The sequence below is a fragment of the Nyctereutes procyonoides genome, unplaced genomic scaffold (assembly GCF_905146905.1).
Source record: "Nyctereutes procyonoides isolate TBG_1078 unplaced genomic scaffold, NYPRO_anot_genome, whole genome shotgun sequence".
Lineage (NCBI taxonomy): Eukaryota > Metazoa > Chordata > Mammalia > Carnivora > Canidae > Nyctereutes > Nyctereutes procyonoides.
In genome coordinates, this window is record NW_026575147.1 from 14,550,205 (window position 1) to 14,572,618 (window position 22,414).

Below are 22,414 nucleotides of genomic sequence, written 5' to 3' on the forward strand. Positions count from 1 at the left end.
AAGTGGGGCTAATAAGCCTCTAGAGCATGAAGATAGGATATCCTGACACCTAAAATTGTTTACAAACTGCTGGGGGCTCTCTACCATACAGGAAGACTTCTAGGTTGTAGGAAGCCACTGAAGGAATTTTTGTCCAATTTACATTAATAAAAGAGGAGCTCTGAAGAGCATTAGTTAGGAAGATGGTAGAGGCAAGGAGACTGCTAATACAGAAGTGCTATTAAATGTCTAGTAAATGGCACAGTCCGTATTGCTCACTGCCATATCACTCTTCTGTGATAGGTAGATGAGGCACCTGACATTTTGAGAGGTTAGGAGAGGAATCAGGTCCCACAGTTGTGGAGTCACATTGCTGGGATGCATACCTCGCTCGGTCTAGCCGATTCTAGATATATCCATTTTAGTCTCTAAGTGAAAGGTGTGCTTGGATTGAGGCATTGACAGTGGAGTTGGGTGCACTTAGAGTTTGGAAGGAAAAATCAATAAGGCAGTTTTTTGGTAGGGCATTTAAGCATGTACCTTCCTCCCTCATTTTCTTGTCAGGAATAGTGATCCTGGTAGTCCTGTGTTCCCTGGGTTGTGAGGATTCAGCGAGGTCATGGGTGTGATGCCAGTGGTCTGTTGTTTGGCTCACTGTCAGTGCTCCATAAATGGTTGTTAGGTTGGGATTTATGGGTGATGATTTTACCATTAAGCAAGATAAGGAAGGAAAAGTAACATCGTCAGAGGGTTGGGATGTGTGGCCAGCACAGACAGCTTTGAACCAATCATGTCTTACGTGTATTTGAAACCAGCTAGTAAAGGGAGTGCAGCTCCAAAGAAAGGTCTAAGCTGAAGATGGAATTTTGAGAACTTACCATGAACATTCTTCATACTAGGGAGACGAGGCTGAGAGTTGATAATTATTTTAAAATAGAAAAGTAAAGGGGTGCCTGGGTGGCTGGGTCAGTTAAGCATCTGACTTGATTTTGGCTCAGGTCGTGATCTCAGGGTTGTGAGATTGAGCCCCCGCCTTGAGCTTTTCCCAGACATGGAGCCTACTTAAGATTCTCTTTCCCTCTCTTCTGTCCCCCTCTAAAAAAAAATAAAATGGAAAAGTAAAGTATGCAAATGTTTTTCTCTTAGCCTGAGTCTAGAACATTATCACTAGGAGGTACTTACTGGAAGTTTTAAAAGGTTGGTTTAGGGGCAGCCCAGGTGACTCAGCAGTTTAGCGCCACCTTCAGCTCAGAGCGTGATCCTGGAGACCCAGGATCAAGTCCCATGTAGGGGGCTCCCTGCTTTGAGCCTGCTTCTCCCTCTGTCTCTGCTCCCCTCTCTCTCTCTCTCTCTCTCTCTCTCTCTCTCATGAAAAAATAAATAAAAATTTTAAAAAGTTGCTTTAAGACAAAATACAGCTATACAACACACAATAAATTAAAAACAAGTACCCTGATAGGTAGCACGGGCCGGAAATTTGAATAGAATTAGGTAAGCTGGTGGATGACTTTCTTAGCAGACAGGGCATTTAACCAGAACCCCTGTTGTCTGGAGGGAATACAACATTTCCTCCTGTAAACTGAACTTAAAGTACTCTACATCTTTTTTTTTTTTTTTTTTTTTTAAGATTTTTATTTATTCATTCATGAGAGACAGAGAGGCAGAGACACAGGCAGAGGGAGAAGCAGGCTCTATGCAGGGAACCCAACGTGGGACTGGATCCCAGGTCTCCAGGATCACGCCCTGGGCCAAAGGCAGGCGCCAAACTGCTGAGCCACCGGGGCTGCCCAGTACTCTACATCTTTGATTTTTAATTCCAGTATGTTTAAAGCTTAACCCAACTAGGAGCCAGGTGCAGCAGAGTAATGGGGGAGGGGGAAGTGTAAGCCCAGGTGAGGCTAAGATGCCCATTTTTCCTACCTTGGTGTGTGGGCGCATTGTGTGCAGTTCTCAAACTTAAACCCCAGATGGCACCACTCACCAGCATTTGGTCCTTCAGCCTTGGCTCTCTGTTTAGGGACAATAAAGAGACAGCCACTCAGTAGAACCAACCTTAAGGAAGAATTCTTTCCTCCACTCAAATGAGGCAAGAGTTCTTGTTTCCTCCCCTCCTGTCCTATCCCGCCCCCCTTTGTTTTTCAACCTTTCAAGGATGTAGAATCAAAATGGATAGAAGTACTCTTTTATCTTGTAAACTAGATAAAACAAGTATTAGTTCTTTGTATAACTGGTGGTTGTGGGATGTTCAAAATATTTTATTTTTAATAACCCTGGAATCTTTGCATGTCTAGCAGATTTCTTGTGTGGTTGGTTTTTGGCTGAAATTGGCGTGCAGTGTGATACAGCTCAGTGATGATTTTCTGGGCAGATGATCAACAGGAATTTGGGTATAAGCCAGGCCCGTGCAGAAGCACCCCCAAGTCCTACTACCCCATGAAGAACCCTCCCAATAAAGCTAGTACATCTTGTAAGGCTTTTATACCATAGAGTATCATGCATTGTGCTGTGGGCTGGAGCTGCCGTGGCACATCACTCACGTGGGGTGTTGGTGTCTCCCACAACTGGTAGTTTACAACCTTTATGTGGTCAGATTTACTAAATCCTTTTTTTTATTATTATTCTTTTGTTTCGTTTATTTTTTTAAATTTTTATTTATTTATGATAGTCACAGAGAGAGAGGCAGAGACAGAAGCAGGCTCCATGCACTGGGAGCCCGACGTGGGATTCGATCCTGGGTCTCCAGGATCGCGCCCTGGGCCAAAGGCAGGCGCCAAACCGCTGCGCCACCCAGGGATCCCAGATTTACTAAATCCTTTACCTCTCAGCTGCAGGACTTTAGGTCACACATAGGAAAGCCTTCTTCCCTTTAGGGTAACAAAACAAAACAAAAAACCATTCATCTCTCTTTTCTTCCCAGAACATTTATAGTTTCCTTTTTTACATTTACATTTTTGTTCCATCTTGAGTTTTAATGTCAAAGAATGAGGTAGAAATCCAGCCTTGTGCTTTTCTAGTGCTGGAGCATATAACAAGAAGTGAACCTGCATTCCTCAGGGCCTTTGACACCACTGACATCAGAGTCAGGCACACAAAGGCTGGTGCCCAGCATGATCTGCATGTATTAGCACTAAATTGCATGTGTTCAAATGCAGGCGTTTTTATGATATAGTAAGGCCTACAGTAAGGGGTTAATGCTGGTGCAAGTTACTGAGAAAGTGTAGGAATTGAGACATGAGCTTGGCCTTGAATGACATTTAAAATTTGGATACAATAAAAGGTAAGGAAGTATTTAGGGGCTGTAAGCAGAAGTGTGGATATAGGAATAAGGATGGTCAGAGAGAGTGGAATAGTGATTGCTATTGCTTAGCAAGCCTTTCATATGCGTCATGCTTCAGTCTGAACCTTCTTTACATGTATTAATGCATGTAGTCTTCACAGTGATCATAGGAGGTAGGTACTTTTTTTTTTTTGCCATTCTACAGAAAAAGAAACTGGCACAGTCAGATGAGGTACCTGAGGATTCAGAGCTAATTCTATAGTAAGATTGGGATTCAAACTAAGGGAGGATGACTCTAGAACCCCAGAGAATCCCAGCCTGGCTGATGTGAATGTGCCTGACATTGTTAAGTCTGGATTGGACGGTCAGCCTTTAGTAAGAAGGGAGGTTATGCCTTCTGGTGAAGCATTGAAGAGGTCGAGCTTCCTCTAGCCGTGTTCATCAGTATTGTTTATTACTTATGTCCTGAAAAATAATATAGTGCAGAAATTACACTCTTCTTCATAATGGAATCGATATTTGCTTTCTCTGAGTATATTTCCATTGCTTCCTTTGTTGATTTGCAATTTAATAAACATAACAGACTTTATATCCTAAAAACAGAGAAACCCACCCAGGTTGGTTTCAATAAAAATGCAAATAAAAGCATTTTTGGCACCATGCCTAGAACATAGTAGATGCTTAGTAGTTGCATCGTAGGTATATTGTTTTCTCCCTTCTTGGTCTTCAGGTCTTGCCCTTTGGAAAGTCTGCAGTGGCTTGGGCTTTTTTAATAGTTATGATTTATGAAATGTTTTTGTCAGTAAAGATTTTAAGTACTTGATACACTTGAAACAACAGCAGCAATTTATTCTTTTTTTTAATTTTTATTTTTTATTTTTTATTTATGATAGGCACACAGTGAGAGAGAGAGGCAGAGACACAGGCAGAGGGAGAAGCAGGCTCCATGCACCGGGAGCCCGACATGGGACTCGATGCCGGGTCCCCAGGATCGCACCCTGGGCCAAAGGCAGGCGCCAAACCGCTGTGCCACCCAGGGATCCCTAGCAATTTATTCTTGATTCACTTTGATAAGTCGTGGTATTGCCCGACAGTTGCCAATACTTTGATTTGTTACGCATTTGAAGCTTTTCAGAAATCTTATTAACACGTGTTCAATCTAATATCTTTTTGCAGTGAGACAAACTAAAGAGACCAGTAAATTTTTTTTTTTTTGTGAGCTAGAATGGGGGAAATTGTGAGCCTATATGAGAGGAGCTGGACCAATTTGTTTTTAGTTTGACTTTTATGGAACACTTGTTCATTTGAGGCTTATCTGATTATATGTTCAGGTGAGGTAATGATGTCAGGGGATTTTGAATTAGGACTCAGACTGTCATGATTTATGTTGTATATTTGAGAAGTTAGAAAAAGAGCCAGAAATTAAACTGAAAGAATGGAGAAAGAAGGGATTCATTTAGGTAAAAATGGAATTTAATGAGTTCAAAAACAGCAATAAATAAAATCCAGAAGGTAATTGACCAAGAAAAACAAAGAAGGCCCTAATACCTGATATGAGGAGTAGGGAGTTACCCTACAGATATATTAGGATTCATTGTGGCATTGTTAGTAGCACAGAATTGGAAACAACCAGATTGTCTCTCAAGAGTGTTCTGGATAAATAATAGAACTCTAAATAGTGGGAAACTGTAGCTGTAGGAAAAAATATATATATGTGTATATATATATATATATGTGTGTGTGTGTGTGTGTGTGTGTGTATATTTATATATGTAGACCCTTTATATCTTTTTCTAGAAAAATCTTGAAGACTGTTTAAAAAAGCAAAGTATTTAGTAGTATGTATACTATGCTATCCATATATGTGGAAAAGGAAATTAAGATTCATTATATTGATTGGAATATACAGTTTAAAATCTCTGGAAAGGTAAACAAAGCTAATAGGCATGAGTATTGGAAGAGATGGGAATTGGGCAGATAGGGTACCATGAGAGGGTCCTTTTCATGGCCATTGTATACTTTTTGGTTGAGTTTATTAGCTAGTGAAACAAGTAAAATGATATTGGAAGCTCTTTGATTATTAAATGTGTTTGAGGAATCATTTTGGGTAAGGAAGAAATCAGCTTGCTCTATTGAATTCCACAATACTTAACAATTATGTACAAAAGGCAAGGCATAGTTGGGAATAAGGAGACCATATATGGTAATAGCCTTCTAGTTGCTGAAAGTATAGTCAGCAGACAGGTAGATACGAGTATAATACGGCCAAATACAACAGAAATACAGAAACAGTGCAGTGGATGAACAGGGAAGGAAATGTCTGAAAATCTTGCAAAGCAGGGATAGCTTGAACTGGATGTTGAAAGACATGTAGGATTTTGACAACTGGTGATGGGGGAAGTGGTGGGCAAATAGGGATAAAGAGGACATCCTTTGGATGAAGGAAGATACACCTGCAAAATCTGGGATGCTGGAGAGCGCATCCGTGTTTTTGTTTGCAAATGGACCAGTGTAGCCATTTCTTTATAGTGAATGTATAGGCTGTGTTTACTGGTGCAGTGACAGGCAGTCTTGTATTGGGATATATGTCTGAATGCAGTCTTTTTTTTTTTTAATGGAAAATTACAAATAAATACAAGTAGACAAGATAGAATAATGCAGCCTATGAGCTTCATCAGTTACCAGTTCATGCCAATCTTATTCCCTATATACTCTACACACTCCATCCCCCAGCTCTTCCCTTATTTTGGAACAGATCCCAGATAACATCACTTCTTCTGTAAATGTTTCAGTGTATGACTCTAAGAGATAGGGATTCTCTCTTTCTTTTTAACCAGTTGGAGTATAGATTTCCAGTAGCTTCATCAATACCATAAGTAGTTTATTTTTTTAATAGTTTTTGTTTATTTGTTTAAATCTTTAAGGTTCACAGTTGCAATTGATTGATAATGCCTTTGAAGTCTCTTGAGTTCTCTCTCCATTTTTTTCCTCCCTTGTAATTTATTTTTTGAAGGAAGGCAGTTGTTCATCATAGAGCATTTCCCACTGTCAAGATTTTACAGATCACATCCCTGTGGCCAAGCTCTGTCTGTTCCTGTTGTTTGTATTTCCCATAAATTGGTAATTGAATCTAGGGGTTTGACCTGATCCCGGTTAGTTTCTGTTTGTTTTGATTTGGCTTAGTTTTGTTTTGCTTTACCGTATAGGTCCTATCGGGGTTTCCTGTCAGGGATACATAATGTCTACTTATCTCTCTTTTTCTGATTTCAGCAGCCACTGCTGATCATGTTTCTATTTTAGTTATTCTTTGCAGAGTAAAAAAGAATAAACCTGTGTGCATCTTGGCTTCCATGACGCCTCTTTTCTTTCATTTCTTAGCCCTTATAAATACCCCATGCAGTAGAGAATTTTTAAGTGGAAATATAAGAGTAATTGGTTTTTTTTTTTTTCTTTCTTTCTTTTTTTTTTAATTTTTTTATTTATTTATGATAGTCACAGAGAGAGAAAGAGAGAGAGGCAGAGACATAGGCAGAAGGAGAAGCAGGCTCCATGCACCGGGAGCCCGACGTGGGATTCGATCCGGGGTCTCCAGGATCGTGCCCTGGGCCAAAGGCAGGCGCCAAACCGCTGCGCCACCCAGGGATCCCGAGTAATTGGTTTTGAGTGACCTTTCAAAACCAGTGTCAGATAGTTGCAAGATATGTTTTTGGATAAAAAAGAAATTTATCTCATTTTAATGGATTTCCACAGCCTTGATTATTTGTGTTTTATACTTCATTAGATTGTTCTTCCAGTGCATTAGAAGTAAGGCAGCAGGGAAGCAGTGGTGCGGAAGTATCCCATGGCAGGTAGGAATTATTCCTGTCTTCAAACCTATGTGAAGACTGTTTAATCTTTGGTGTTGCCTGAAAAGACCTTGAAGTCCAGTATAAACTGGTTGGTCTTCATCATACTGTCTCTGAAAGATAGTTCTTTTCTTTAAGCAAGGTAGACCCTATAGGGTCTCTTAATTCAAAGGACTATTTGGTTATAGTGAAGATTTAATTGTTTGTCTCCTATTTCATTTAAATATTTTTCAAGGTCTTAAATGTAGTCACTGCTCTATTTAGGAAGAAATTTGGGTTTACTTGACCAACTTCATCTTTTTAGACACTGGTGTCTCCTCAGTGTTGTTACAAATGGGGTGACATTCGTAAGCTAGAATGCAAGAGACCGATAGATAACCAGCACATGGGGGGCTAGGGCCAGGGAAGCAACAAGACCTTCATTGGTTGAGGCAGAGCTTAGACTTGTCACTCTGGTTTCCTACAGTGAAACTTTCATAATGCCAAACTCAAAGCAAGCATAGGACATTTTGGGGATAAATTCTCGAGACATTAGTTTTTTGTGAAAGGTATCCATTATGGCTCTTACAACTGCAAACACACTTGATTTGATCACTACTTGTCCTTGAGGCCTGTGAAAGCAGTGGTCATGGGCAGAGAAGGAACCAAGCATTGAAAGTACTCTTCAGAAACTAATACTGTGTGAGTTAGGCACGTAGTCTTCCTGAGTGGCAGAAATAGTTTTGGGAATGTTCAGAAGTATTGGACTACTGTTTCCATTTCCTCTGATAAAAGGCATTCTGATATGATGCTTGCATTAATCTTATTATATTAAGATTATTTTCTTTGTCTTTTAGGAGCCTCATTCCAAAGAACGTTCTGTAACCAAGTCTCAGTGTGCCTCTGAGCTACTTCATCATTCTTCCACCCAGCAGAGGAACCCGTTCAAGGTACTTGACAAGAATCAAGAGCCATCTCTCTGGAAACAGTTCACCAAAGGTGAAGGTGAGGAAAAGATGGTGGATAAGAAGCAAAAGGAAAAGGGAGACCTACTCCTGGATCAAAAGGAGGAACGGAAGCCTGAACCCAACTGCTGTATGAAGAAAAATCTCTCATCTGGCCTGGAGGTAAAGAAAAAACAACCAGCACCTCAAGAGCAGCAGCGACGGGAGAAAACAGAGTTGCAGCGTGAAGTGAAGGAGAACAAAGGAATGCACAAAAGAAACCTTTCTGAGGTGAAATCCAAGCAGTGCCATGTTGAGGAGCTGAGAAAACCATCTGGGTCTCTTCAGGAAAAATCAAACATTGAGAGTCATCACGTCGAAAAGAAATCAGAGCCTCTGAGGGAGAAGGAAGCCAAGCCTTTGCCTAGAATTATTCACAGTCAAAACCCAGTAAGCAAGCCCCCAAAAGGGGAACATGTCAGCAAAGAACACTCCAAGAGCTGGGAGGCAAGAGAAATAAAGGCAAGCGACGACCCCAGCTCTCAGACCAACCAGCAGTCAGAGCCTTGGGATGGGCCTGCTCCCGGGGGACCAGCCGCACAGTGTGCGCCACCAGCCAAGGAGTGCTCCCTGGGACAGAGGCTGGAAGTGGCCTCCAGTCATGTTTTCACTTCCTCTAAGCCTCCTTTGTTCTTTGGCTTGACCCTGAACTCACAGGAGGAGAGCCTGCCATTACCTGGTCAGGATATGCAGAGAGAAACACCTCCTGCCACAGGTGGTTCCAAGAAGGTAGAACCTTCAGACCAAGCAGCCCAGCATGTGTACCTCACAGCACAACTGAGGCAAAAGAAGGTAACTGCTGGCCTGCCGTGTGCTTTGTTTTTAAGGTCAGAACATCGTTAACTATGGGCCACAAGCTAGTCACGTGTGTTAACGTGGGAAAAGTTTTGTAGGTGGGTTTTCGTTTCTGTCTTTTCCTATGTTTATATTTTTGGGGTTAGAAAATCAGCTGGATTTAAGAAAAAAAATAATAACAAAAAACCCTGGTTTTCACACATTTACTTAAAGGAGCCTAATTTCAGAGTTTTCACATTGTAGGCTACTTTAATCTGACACTGTCTTTCTAAGAACTTGAGAGACCATCTTACAGGATCTGTTTTCCAGAGCACTCTGAAATCGGTGAACATCCAGGCTCTTCCAGACAAGGGTCAGAAGTTGCTCAAGCAAATTCAGGAGTTGGAGGAAGCCCTTGGTGCTCTTGCCCTCTCCCCAGAGCCAGGTAAAATGGGTTATGCCCCAGAACTTGGGGTTTCAGGAACTTTACAAGAGATGTGCGAGAATCCCTTTCCATGAAGAATCTGTTGATTCATCCACCTTTCCATTTGATAATCCACTTCTGAGCTTTTCAGAATGCACTTGTAATTTCTAAGAACCTCCTTCATTTCCTGTGGACTCAACTCTATCCCCATCACTTAAGAAATGTTCTGTGTTGTGGTCTTGAGGTCTCCAGCTTGTTGGAATGGTGATGACCCCACCCTCTCTTGACCTCCTCTCACACATAGAACTTCTTTGCTGTCCTGAATTGTAGCCTATTCTTTCCTTGTTTTTGTTTTTTTTTTGGGGCAGACACTAATGAGAAGAGTAACACTCAAGTACTGCAACAGAAGAACATCACCAAAGCTACCACTGACCCCCCTCACCTGGTGCCTCCCAAACCCCTGCAGGGTGAGGATCTCCAGCCTCTGGTTTCTCAAGGACTGAAGGCTGTCTGCCCAGTAGCTGCTGGGGAATCCAGTTGGTGCTCTGGAGGTAAGATCCAAGGGCCTGGCCCTGGTGTGAATAGCTATACCTACAAGTTAAACACTGCCTAGGAGATGTCTCTGTGCCCATGTGAAGGGAGAAGCCATTCTGGAGTAGTAAATTGCCATTATAATAAAAATGCCCAGCTGAGCTTTGCACAGTGTTTCAGTTTCTGTGGTTGGCTCGTTTACTGACCGTTTTCACAGGCTGTCATCAATCAGACCAATGGCTGGCACACAGCAGTCATCGTGTAAATGTTTATGAGTGAAAGCTCAAGCTTACACCACGATAAGGTAGGCTGACCAGCGGGCACATTTGCACCCCTGTGTAGGTGTTAAGGCAGAGCAGAGGAGCGACATGAGTCAAGCTGATGACCAAAGACCCACTGAGAACTGTGACACCCTATTTAAATGACTGTTTCCATCCTTAACTTTACAGAAAACTGTGTTTCAGAAGTAATTGCAAATAAAGATCACAGCAGAGCCTCACAGATGTGCTGGGATGGGCTGATTTGCCGATCAGGGGACAGGACCTGGGCTCACTGGTCAGCTTGGCTGGCATGACTGGAAGCACTAAGGCCAGTTTTCTCCCAGCTGAGGACTGCTAGAGATACAGAAAGGGAAAAGGAGAGAAGCAAGGGAACAAAAAAGGAAGGAAAGGGGGAAAGTCGAAGAGCAGTAATTAATAGGGGATAAGAAATGGACTTGGTGCCAGATGAAGTTGAGGCTAGCTTAAAAAGGAACAGAAAATCCTGTTTCAGGGTGCCTGGGTGGCTCAGTCGATTAAGCATCTGACTCTTGATTTCGGCTCAGGTCACGATCTCCAGGTTGTGGGATTGAACCCTGTGTTGGGCTCTATGCTCAGCGGAGTCTGCCCCCACTTTGCACATGCACACATGCGCACAATAGATAGATAATAAAAATAATAAATAATTTTTTTAAAAGCACCTTTAAAAAGAAAAGAAAATGTGCTTAAGTAACATGACAGTTCTGGCTGAGAACATTGCTGTTACAGCATCATTCAGTAATCATAGTGGTGACTGAGTCAACTAGACAAAAACTAAATTTTATTAGAGTCTTAAGGTTAAGAAAGTAAGTAATATGTTTAGAAAGCATTTCATCAAAGCGATTTTTCATTTAAAAATACTTTAACATTTGAAATGGTTAATTGACATCTGCCTAGAAACCTCCTTCAGGATACTTCATGCCTGAAATTGCAAGCAGTGTAGGGGCGTGAATAGTGTTCCCTATAGGATGAGTGAGCTAACAGCACCACAGTATCTCCTGGCACAGTGCAGTCAGTGTGTGACACACACATCAAGGGCTCTCTCCCCGTCTATCTAAACGTCCACGGACTTCCACAATCTCAGCCTTCCCTGTTGCTGACTTCCCTTCTTTGTATCTCAACCCTGAGGATCTTTTCTTCCTAAAATAATGATGACATTACCTTTTCCTCTGCTTCCGCTTCGAAACTGGGCAAAAATTAAAAAGCGTACTCAAAATACTACAAGTTATCTTTTTATTATACTTTAATTATTTTGCCCTTTATTATAGTAGGTGTGTGGTTAAATGAACAAATGGAAAATGGGGATAGAAGAGTCTATGGGGAAGGAAACCCTATGGGCAAGAATTTGTAGGCCATGCAGATGTGTTATCTGGCAAATCGTGGATTGCTGGTTCACAGCATTAGCCAGGGTGGAACACTTGTGACACCTTTAGATAACATTTAGATAACACCTTTATTCGTACACAGGCCCCATGCAACAAGATGGGCCTCATGCCACATGGAAAATCATAAGTAAAGCCATTGATGAGCTGCATGAATCACTTGAGTCTCGGCCTGGTGAGACCGCTGTGGCAGAGGATCCAACTGGGTTGAAGGTGAGCCAGGGGAGACTCCTGGTGCGATGTGTCCTCTAGGAGTGTCCCTGCACCACAGATGGGGAGAACCTGTGGAGCTGCCCAGCAGAGTGCCATCCTGATGGATCTTTCCTACACATGATGCTTTAGTGGCTTCCCTTGTGGTATTTTCTCCTCCTGTGTGGTAGGGAGGAAAAAAAATACAAAACCCACTTTTTTTTGTTAAAGCCATAACGTTCTATAGGTGTATAGCAATAAAAGACTCATTTATTGAGCTTCAGTGAGTGCTACGAGGATGCAAAGGACTTGCTGCTCTTAATGAACTAGTTGGGGGCAAGTGCGCATATGCAACATATATGAAACATAGAAAATTATACGAAAACAAAGGTAAAATGTGCACTATCATGGGCTGCAGACAGTATACAGCAAACAAAAGGAATTCAGAATAAGGGAAAGTCACCGTAGGTAAAGAAGTCTTTATTGCCTGCCTCCCTGTGCCTTAACAAAGTGGCAAGCCCGAAGGTAGCAAGGAGGATAGAAACCAAACACTTGGGTTGGAGAGAAGATGCAGGCATCATTACTAACAGGTGAAGATGGGGAGCAGCAGGTCACATCACTGAGCAGGGGGCCTGCCTCACGATGCAACCTGGCACAGGGGAGCAGCTCAGATAGATTCACTCAGGAGATGGGACGAGATCCCATAGAACCTTGAGCCGGGTGTTTCCTGAAGATTGTTTTTGTCGTGGAGTACCAGATGAGCTGGATTAAAAGACTGGAAGGGGGTGTCCGTCAAAGGGCTGCTGAAATTTATGACTCCCAGTGCAGATCCGGGACCCTGCCTACAGAGAGAATGAGCAGAAAACATCGGAGTGGCTCAGGAGTGAAAGGGAGGTGGCCAGTCAGAGGTCTTGCTTGCAAACAGTAGAAGCTGCCTGGCTGATTCAAGCAGACAAAGCAAGACTCCCACTTGAGGGGGTGGGGGATGCTCTTGGTAGACATGCTGGCTAGCAGGTGCAAGTCTGTCCCTAGCAGACCAGGATGTGTGGTCACCCTAGGTGAGATGTGGAGTCACGGACCTCTGAGGTGCTGTGAGCGGCCCCACGACAGCTGGAATATTGGGAGGATCACTTCTAGAAAAGGAGAGGAAAGCGTGGAGTCTGAGTAGTCAGGATCCAGTGCTCATGAGGAATTTATACTCAGCTTTTGGTTCTTCCCTTTGCCAGGTCCCCTTGCTCCTGCACCAGAAGCAGGCATTGGCCTGGTTGCTATGGCGGGAAAGTCAGAAGCCACATGGTGGAATTCTGGGTGAGTCTGGTGTTATGATAGGAGCCAACATACATATCATATTGTTTCATTTGGTCCTGTCAGCAGCTCTGGAGTGAGCACTTTGCTGTCCCCTTTTCCAGATGAAGAAACTGGGGTACAGGATGGTAAAGCAGCATACTCAAGAGTACATAGCTGTAGGGTCAGCCAAGTCGTGGCTACAAGCAGAAGCTGACTGACTAATTAAGCAGAGAGACAGTTCATTCTCTGGTGGCACAGAACAGACAGTCTGAGAGATGTGGAGAGCTAGATGGGAGGCCGGACGTCTAGGAGCATGGACAAAGCCAAGGAATAGCCTCAGTGTCTTCTGGGAACTGTCATGGCTACTTTGTTCCAAGAAGCCACCCCAAAGTCAGAAACCCCTGTCTCCACTCCTTCCTGCCAAAAGGATTTCACAGGGAGCCTCTTTTCTCAAGTTGCTCACATCTTCGAAATCTTGTGTGAGTGTATGTATTCTCCAGAGCCGGATCACGCTGCCAGGCCTTAGGTGTGGGGAGCCTAGAAAAAAAGTTTTCTGTGTTTTGCTTTGGAAACTCAGCAAAATAAAATTTTCCAAGGTGCTCAGCTTCTAGGAAACATGACAGATGGCCATAATGGCTAGTAAGTGGCTATGATAAGGATCCCCAAGACTAGCTCCAGGTTAGACACTCTGCTAGGAAGATGCACAGCATGGTATCTTACTCACGGCTAGGGTTTATTACAAAATAAAAAAAGTAAGATTATTTTGATTTGTTATAAGTCGCAATCTGCAAAGGGAAAAGGCACATGGAGCAAAGTTCAGAGGATACTGGGTACAAGCTTCCAGAGGCCTTTGGCAGTGAAGTCGGCCAGGGTGAGCTGTGATGACACTTGTTAAGATGTTGCTGAGTGGGGGAGTTCAGGCCTAAAGTGTTTACTGGAAGTTGGTCACACTGGCAGCTTCAGGCCTGGTTGGTCCTGGAATCCCAGGCTTCCAGAAGGAAAGCAGATGTTAAGCAAAACCACATTGTTGTTGTTTTTTTTAAATTAGTTTTTTTATTGGTGTTCAATTTGCCAACATATAGAATAAACCGTATTGTTTGTGTGTGCAGTTTAGGCTCAGTGAACCACTCTTATAAGTTCTGGGAATGGTGGGAACCCTGCTTGAATTCGAGTTCCCAAGGCCGGCCCAGGGCCCTGTCAGCAGGCCTTCCCTAGGATGATGGTGAGGCCTGCTATGTTAGCTCCTTGTCTACTCAAAGTAGCAGGGCCTGAATTTGAACCAGAATCCACACTGTGACATTTTACTTCTGCTTATGTCAGCGATTATTTAAACTGTTACAGTGAGGATGAGAATATTTTATAGGGTCTAAAAAATAGTAAACTAAATTAGAGGAGTCCAATGACCAGCACAATGACAGTACCTAAGAAATGTTAATTTATGTCTCTCTTTGATGAACAAGTTTAGGGAATGGAGGACTGTTTTGAATTAACTCCATCTATTGGATCTTTTTGGTTTTGGGGGAGTAAAAATTTTTAAAAACTAGCCAATATCACCAAATGAGAGACAGATACCAGTGAATGCATTAGGTAAGTAACAATACAACCTGCAGACCAGAGTAAGGTCTAAATTATAAGTCTTGCAAAAATCACGGTAACATGTCTTTGATCTGGATAATGAGTAGCAAGAGCTAGGGTTCATCTTCATACACAAGGTGAAGGATTTTTTAGGGTAGGAAAGAACAGTGCCTGAACCAGCAGGAGCCAAGGTATGCCAGTGATTTCTTCTCTTGAAGTGGAGGTGATTCTTTGCCCTAAGTGATAAACTATCTAACTTCCTTTTTTTTTTTTTTTCCAGCGGATGATATGGGATTAGGAAAAACCCTAACAATGATTGCCCTCATCCTGACCCAGAAGAATCAAGAGAAAACCAAAGAAGAGGACAAAAACGTGGCATTGACTTGGCTTTCCAAAGATGGTATCCAAACGCCCTCATAGCCTGTTATTTCCAAAATTATCTGAGCCAGCAGAGAGTGGACATTTTTAGGCTACGAAAGAATACTTTTGGTCATGTGTCATTAGTCTATTAGAGAACCAGTGTTAGACTCTTTCCTCTGGCATCATTTCTGATGCTGGATATGCTAATTACAAGTGATCATTGCCTCTTTTGCTATCAACTTAGCTTGACCTGGGATTAGAAAAAAATTTTAAAAAGAAAGCCAAGGCTTTGAAATGGCTCTTATTATTTTTGTTAATGTTGAGGACACAACTATGGGGCTGGTCCAAATTAGTTAATAATATTTTTTTTAATATTTTATTTCTTCATTCATGAGAGACACAGAGGCAGAGACACAGGCAGAGGGAGAAGCAGGCTCCCTGCTGAGCCACCCAGGCATCCTTTTTTTTTTTTTTTTTTTTTAAGATTTTAATTAATACTATTTTTTTAAGGAAGGTTTGTCCCACCTTTGGATTTTAGCCACTATAGCAGAAGCTGTTTCCAAGTTTTCTGAAATTCTTCAGCTTTCCAAATTCTCAACAATTTCTCACTTCATCCTCTGTTTTTAAAATAAAATAGCTGTCTGTGTACTTTAAAGCTCTGATATGTCACGTGTTGGCAACACTGCATCACACGTGAGTTGCCATGTATGCAAGGACCTTTCTTAGTTGGTTGGTGCAGATCTGGCTCTCCACTCTCAAGGCTTCTCCTGGTGGCAGCTGGATCCCGTGGCTCTGGGTGCAGTAGTGACATGCTGCATGCACACACAGAGATGGGGGTGGTGGGACAGTGGTACAAATACTCTTGCTAGCTAGTTCCTGGGTAATCTTTGCTTATTTTAGGAGTTTTGTACTTCTGTTGTGAGGTGGATGTGTAATTAGGTGACGCTTTTCAGAAAAAAAGTACCCCCCTGTAACGAACCAGCTCAGGCTGAGGTAGGAAATGATCCTGCTTCTGCCTCCTGACCACTGTTGGAAGCACATTGGTTTCTTTAGATGGAGACCACGTACTGTGCCCTTTCTTTTCTTCCTTTAGCCACTGTCTCTGTCTGACCTTTGTACGGGGGAAAATAAAGAAGTGTTGTGAGTTAAAAGACCACCCCTTTAATTTCCCATTCTGTTCTATACTGTGTGTGGAAATAAGAGCAGCAGTTTGTTAAAAATATTGATTGAAGGAAGAATAGTCTAGAAAAAGAGGAGATAACTTTAAGGGTTAAAGACTGTTTAATGAGAGTAATGAGGTGTTGACTTTTTTTCCCCTCAAGACTCCCGTGAGTTCACTTCCCGTGGCACACTGATCATCTGTCCTGCTTCCCTGATCCATCACTGGAAAAACGAGGTGATGAAACGTGTGAGCAGCAACACGCTAAGAGTCTGTCTCTATCATGGGCCCAATCGGGATCAACGTGCAAAAGTGTAAGTGCAGAAACACTGCATTCGGTGCCAGCTCTTAGCATCTTGGCTTGAGGGGTCATATTGGCCTTCCTTGAGCTTTCTGGTAGTCAGGACTAATGATACTTGAGAAGACTAAAGGCACTTTCGCCACCCAGCATCCTCCACCTGTGCTAGGAGATGCATCTTTTTTGTTTGTTTGTTTACTTTTGTAAAAAAGATTTCATTTATTTATCCATGAGAGACACACACAAAAAGAGGCAGAGACACAGGCAGGCTCTCTGCAGGAAGCCTGATGTAGGACTGGATCCCAGGACCCCGGGATCACACCCTGAGCCAAAGGCAGATGCTCAACCATTGAACCACCCAGGCATCCCTAGGAGATGCTTCTCTGAAGAGAATGGTGTTCTTTTGCTGTATCCTCGTTACCATCGTCAACAAGAGCTGTCATGGGAGGTAGCCTGAGATGCCCGAGCTGTTGGTCAGGAAGCAGCAGCATTCTCTTGGCGCAAGAGGGTCTGCCACAGTTATTTCATTCTTGCTGAATTTCTGATTCCAAACTCACATTCATTTTCCGTTTGTGTAAATGTAACCAGCCTGGTCTTAATAGAGCATCTTGGTAGAATATTAATGATTAGTTGGTATGGACTGGCTATGTTTTTCACATAGGAACCATCTACGAAGTTTTAGAATCAAGGGTTTAGATTAGACCTAACTGAATTCCTGAAGGGGGTGGATCAGGAAGCAGGAAGGAAAATGTTTCCCCAGGTGGTAATTTTAGTCCTAGCTTTGCCTTTTGGTTTTAAAGGATTTTTTTGTTTTTTAAGATTTTCTTTTTAAGAAAATCTCTATATCCAATGTAGGGCCCAAGATCAAGAGTCACATGCTCCATCTACCGAGCCAGCTGGGCGTCCCTGAAGGAATCGTTTTTAGTTCCTAATTGTGATATGATGGTCTAGGTTGAATACTTGCTAACCTAGTCAAGGAACCGAGTTGTTTCTGCTTCTAAACAATCTCTCCAATCTCTCATATTAGGTATTTTATCTCCTAAAGAACAGAGTGGTAGTCTTCCAGGGGTGAGTTGCAAAATTGGGGGCCATCAGTCTTCCAATACACCCATTCTCATGAATGAGGGTCACTTTAACAGATGAAAGGTGTTAGGGCAGCAGTGCCTGCGTGCCTTCTCCAGAAGAGTACCATCAGTGGTTAACCTTTGTTCTAGCGAGTTTTTTTTTTTTTTTAAAGATTTTATATATTTGAGGGAGGGAGGGGAGAGAGAGAGAGAGAGATGAGTGATGGGGGAGGAGCAGAGGGAGAGAGAAAGGCAGACTTCTTGCTGAGCAGGGAGCCCAACAAAGAGCTTGATCCCAGGATGCTGGGATCAGGGCCTGAGCTGAAGGCAGATAATTAAACTGACCGAGCCACCCAGGTGCCCCTGTTAAAGTTATTAGAAATTAATTGCACCTTACTTGATTTGCACTTCAGTCATACCTGATTTGGTATTCAGAATGTACTACTAGTTGGCTGTTTGGAATCATTCTTAATCCTTCTTCTTTGTATGATGCTAAGTCAGCGTGTAGACAGTGTTCCCTCTGAATTAGGCGTATCATTTTATCAAAAGTATTTATGGGCATTCTCTCAGGTGCACGATATTAAGTTTCATTGGAAAAAAGATTTTTTTGTTAAGAATCTTTACATATAAAGAGTAGAGGCAAGGTAAACTCAAAGCTTACGTGTGTATATTTATACTCAAATATCAAGGCCAGATTAATGTGTTTTCAGAAATCTGTTATAGAATGATAAGGTGAAAGATCAGATCTAGATGAATAACGCTTTGAGGGTTTCTTACTTCCCTGGGACTTCAGCATCAATCTAGCTCAAATCATTCCTACATGTTAATTCCCAGCCCTGCCCTACTTCTGTTGTTGCCAGATCAAATCCAGCTTAATATGACTCCAGCCAGAGATTTTCTTTTCTGACTCATGTGATGGGAACAGGGAGGCCGTTTAGCTCTAGTAAACAGGCTATAAAAATGATCAGAGGAAAGACATAAGGAAGCCAAGTAAGTAAAATTTACCATGTATGTGTGGATTAAGGGCACGAATTAATGAATTCTGCCCCCTGTCCTTCTTCTAGTCACAGGCATTTTTATAAAGGGATCAACTCCCCCTTTCTTGTCAGTCACAATGTGGAGGGATAGTTTACTGTTTGCTTCCTGTTCTGTCTGCACAGCCTCTCTACATATGACATCGTGATCACTACCTATAACCTTCTGGCCAAGGAGATTCCCACACAGAAAGAGGAGGGAGCGATCCCCGGTGCAAACCCCAGTATGGGGAAGGTGAGTCTGGGAGCCACCAGGGAAATGGACCAGCACCTCATAATTTAACTGGAGGCCTCCCACAGCATCACATGCATCAAAGGTACATTCTTGTGAGGTTAGGAATGGCCTGGACATTCCACCTGTGGACACGGAAAGTGCCTTCCTCTCTTCGTTCCTATTTATTCCAGACCTTTATCATCAGTGATGAAGGTTGAGGTCTGGCACAGTATTTAGTTGTTGTGTAGAGTGAACAGTAACTGCATAGCAGTTGTAGTGGGGCCTGTCACATGAATATGGGAAGTGCCACTTCCTGCAGTTTTTATTTTAGAGCCTTCTGGGTATACTCTTAGGGTATTTTTTTTTTTTTTTGGTAAGATTTTATGTATTTATTTGAGAGTGAGAGTGAGACCGAGAGGATGAGCTGGAGGAGGGACAGAGGCAGAAGAAGCAGGCTCCAATGCAGAACTCAATCCTGGGACCCCAGGATCACGACCTGAGGCAAAGGCTCAACCCATTGAGCCACCCAGGCACCCCTCTTAGGATATTTTTTTATATTTAACGTGAAGAGCAGCATTTTAATACTGGCATTTTTGCATCAAGCTGTTACTCCTGCCTGTCTTCCACCTCCTAGGGAAAGAGGTTGCAGTCAGGCTACCAAGGGGCCTGAGGCTAACTGATAACCAGGGAAGACTGATTGTTTGCTAGGGCGTCCAGGGTCGTCTCCATCAAATAGCATAGAGGCTTTCTGGCATCATTATCATGGGCTTTTTCTCCTGAAAATGTGGTGCTGTTCCAAGAGCTAATCTTTTGCGTGTTATTTTTCATCAGATCGCCATATTGGGGGAAATCTCTAGAATGCTTTTCCAGTCAGACCAACTCTGATTTCCTGTCGATGATGAACTTTTCAGATTCCTCACTGGTTCCTCATTGCTTTCGGGATAAAACCGTAGTTCCTTTCCAGGATGAATCAGGCTTTTTATGACCTTGTCCTACTTGACGGGGCTCTTATCTCCTACACCTTGGCCCTCCCTGTGACTTCTCCTTAGTCCCAGGGGATGTATGTCTGCCCTGCTCTGTCACACTGCTGTGCCTTTGCTCTCTCTCAGTGGAATGCTTTGCCTCTGTTCCCTTTCCAGGTTAGTTTGGGTTTTTTGTTTGTTTGTTTTACCTGCTTTAAGAATCCTTTAATCCTTGGTTAAATGCCTCTCCTATACCTTGTACTTACTTAAGTCCTAGCACTCCACATATTCAGCACATCTTGAATATCTCCTATGTGCCAGATGCTATTTCAGGTATTAGAGAGACAGCAGTGAGCCACCCTGGCTAGGTTCCTCCAGCATGTGTTGAATTATCCAGTGGTACTTAATATATCGACATCGTGCCATAATTAATCTTTCTGCTTATTTTTCTTCCCTGCTCCCTTTTGAGCTCCTTGAGGCTGGGAACTGTGCTTCATGTCTGATTTCATATCTTACGTATAAAAGTAGACTTAGGGGCACCTGGGTAGCTCCGTGGTTTACCGTCTGCCTTCAGCTCAGGTTGTGATCCTGGAGTCCCTCTTCTTATGTCTCTGCCTCTCCCTCTGTGTCTGTCATGAATAAATAAATAAAATATTTAAAAAAAATAAAAGTAGACTTGAAGTAAATGTAGTGAATTTTCATAAATTTAGTAAATATTTTTATTGAAACGAGTGAATTTCTAGACTTGAGACATAGTGTCATCCTGACCCATGGCCGTTGCTCACTTTTGTGTTTTAACTTGAAGACTCAAGGTAAAACGTTTTACTCTTAAGCATCTTAAACTCAGAGATTGGGACTCTCAAGTCAACTTGTTTATTTCTACCCACTGAGAATCTCCACTTTTCGATTCTTCAGCTTAATTCTTATTTCAGTGTGCCCGACCTAAGCCCTAAAACTTGATGGTTAGAGTGGATCTCAGTACTTGTTCATTGTTTCTCCTTATCTTCTTGAAGGCATGGCATTTTCCCATACAGTTGATGATTTTACTTGGGTTTCTTCCAGGATATTGCCAAAACACCTTTGCTTCGAATAGTCTGGGCTCGAATCATATTAGATGAAGCCCACTGTGTCAGGAATCCGCGAGTACAGACTTCCATGGCTGTGTGCAAGCTACAAGCCCATGCCCGTTGGGCTGTCACTGGAACCCCCATTCAGAACACCTTGTTGGATATGTATTCACTGCTGAAGTGAGTAAAAACCTTCAGGATCATGGAAATATGAACCGTGTCAGTAACCCTTCATCATTATTTCCTATCTCAAGAGAAAGCTCCAGAGTGTGCCAGATTATTTCATGTAGCAGATGGCAAGCTTCTGAACCTCTAAAGGGCAAAAGAATTCATGTTTTTGAGGAAGTAATCAGTTGATTGGCAGATACAGGACTATGATCACATCGAGCCCCACTATATGGAAAGATTTAGGATGGATTAAAATGAAAGGAAACAAAAGTTCTCTTTCTTCAGTCCAGTGAATGTTTGGGGTTTTTTCCTGCTTTAAAGTATATGGCCCAAGGTTAGGCCTACTATTTATTGGAAGCAAACAGAAAAGAATGCTGATTTTAAAGCCCTTGCTTTTATTCAAGTCAGCCCATCAGAGGATAATGGAATTTCTTTGCCGGGCTTTGAAGCTTTAGGATTAAATTACAGCTATCGGTTCATATGTCCTGTTGTGATGATACGGACATCGTTAATGGGAAAATTCACATTTTACAATGTGGTTTTGTTATTGAGTTAGATTCTTTTGATGTGTCTCTCAGGGCTTTGCTATGAAATTCACTGTTAAGAACTGATTGAATGACAGATGTAACAGAAAATATGATTTGCTTCTCACCTTGTGTGTTTCTTTGGACCCTTGTTTATTTTCTCCTTGCACTGTTATTTCTCCAATTCTTCTGTCCTGTTCTCTGTCCTCTTCCTCAACAACAAAAAAAGATTTCTTCGCTGTTCTCCATTTGATGATTTCCAACTATGGAAGAGCCAGGTTGACAATGGTTCAAAGAAAGGAGGAGAGCGGTTAAGTATTTTAACCAAGAGCCTTTTGCTGAGGAGAACAAAAGACCAGCTGGACTCCACAGGCAAGCCCTTGGTAATCCTCTCATTTATACGTGTCCCTGAGGGAGGCTGAGGAAGGAGGGTGGTATGCCCTCTTCTTGGCTCAAACAGCCATCTGCTTTGCTTGGGAGCCTCCGAGGGTCCCATCTGCCTGTGAGGGGGCCCCAGGTCGTCATGTGTCACCGCAGTCCTGTTTTTAGGGCAGGTGGAAGAGCTGTCTGGGGTTTGACTAGGTTTCCAGGGTCACCTGTGGGGAACTTACTCTGTAATGCCCAGGGCATTTGTCTGACTTTGCCAAGCTGAGTTCTTCTTTTCCTCCAGGTGATGCTGCCTCAGCGTCAGTTTCACGTGCACCGCTTAAAGCTTTCTGAAGATGAGGAGAATGTTTACAGTGTCCTTTTGGCAAAATCAAGGTGTGTGCGATGAGGAAGCACCTCACATTTATTGTTGTGTTGTTCCTGTTCTTGCTTGGAAGTGAATTAAGGGTCAAGTTTCTTCAGACAGTGTTTATAGAACTATTGATGATTTGGGTATCTGTGTTCCTTTCTCTGTTTGTTTTGGCTTTTAAATCTCCCTCTTTGTCTCTCTCTCCTCACCCGCACTCTGGCTCGCCTCTATCTTGTATACACACTGAACCTGTTCTTCGTTGGCTTCCTTGCATAGAAGCCAGACA

At 42.6% G+C, this 22,414-nt stretch overlaps 1 protein-coding gene across 4 annotated transcripts in view; it reads left to right on the plus strand.

The window, feature by feature from the left end:
* Positions 1-22,414, plus strand: part of TTF2 (transcription termination factor 2) — a 39,737-nt gene that overhangs the window by 5,335 nt on the left and 11,988 nt on the right. For 2 of the 4 annotated variants that reach the window (XM_055312457.1, XM_055312458.1), the window contains exons 4-15: positions 7,038-7,104; positions 7,938-8,876; positions 9,189-9,303; positions 9,651-9,833; positions 11,577-11,704; positions 12,907-12,988; positions 14,823-14,942; positions 16,225-16,375; positions 18,584-18,692; positions 20,696-20,880; positions 21,622-21,775; positions 22,063-22,154. In XM_055312457.1, the coding sequence (XP_055168432.1) occupies positions 7,038-7,104; positions 7,938-8,876; positions 9,189-9,303; positions 9,651-9,833; positions 11,577-11,704; positions 12,907-12,988; positions 14,823-14,942; positions 16,225-16,375; positions 18,584-18,692; positions 20,696-20,880; positions 21,622-21,775; positions 22,063-22,154 (2,325 nt within the window). The remainder of the gene's footprint in view (positions 1-7,037; positions 7,105-7,937; positions 8,877-9,188; positions 9,304-9,650; positions 9,834-11,576; positions 11,705-12,906; positions 12,989-14,822; positions 14,943-16,224; positions 16,376-18,583; positions 18,693-20,695; positions 20,881-21,621; positions 21,776-22,062; positions 22,155-22,414) is intronic. The other 2 variants (XM_055312459.1, XM_055312460.1) reach the window with 1 other exon arrangement.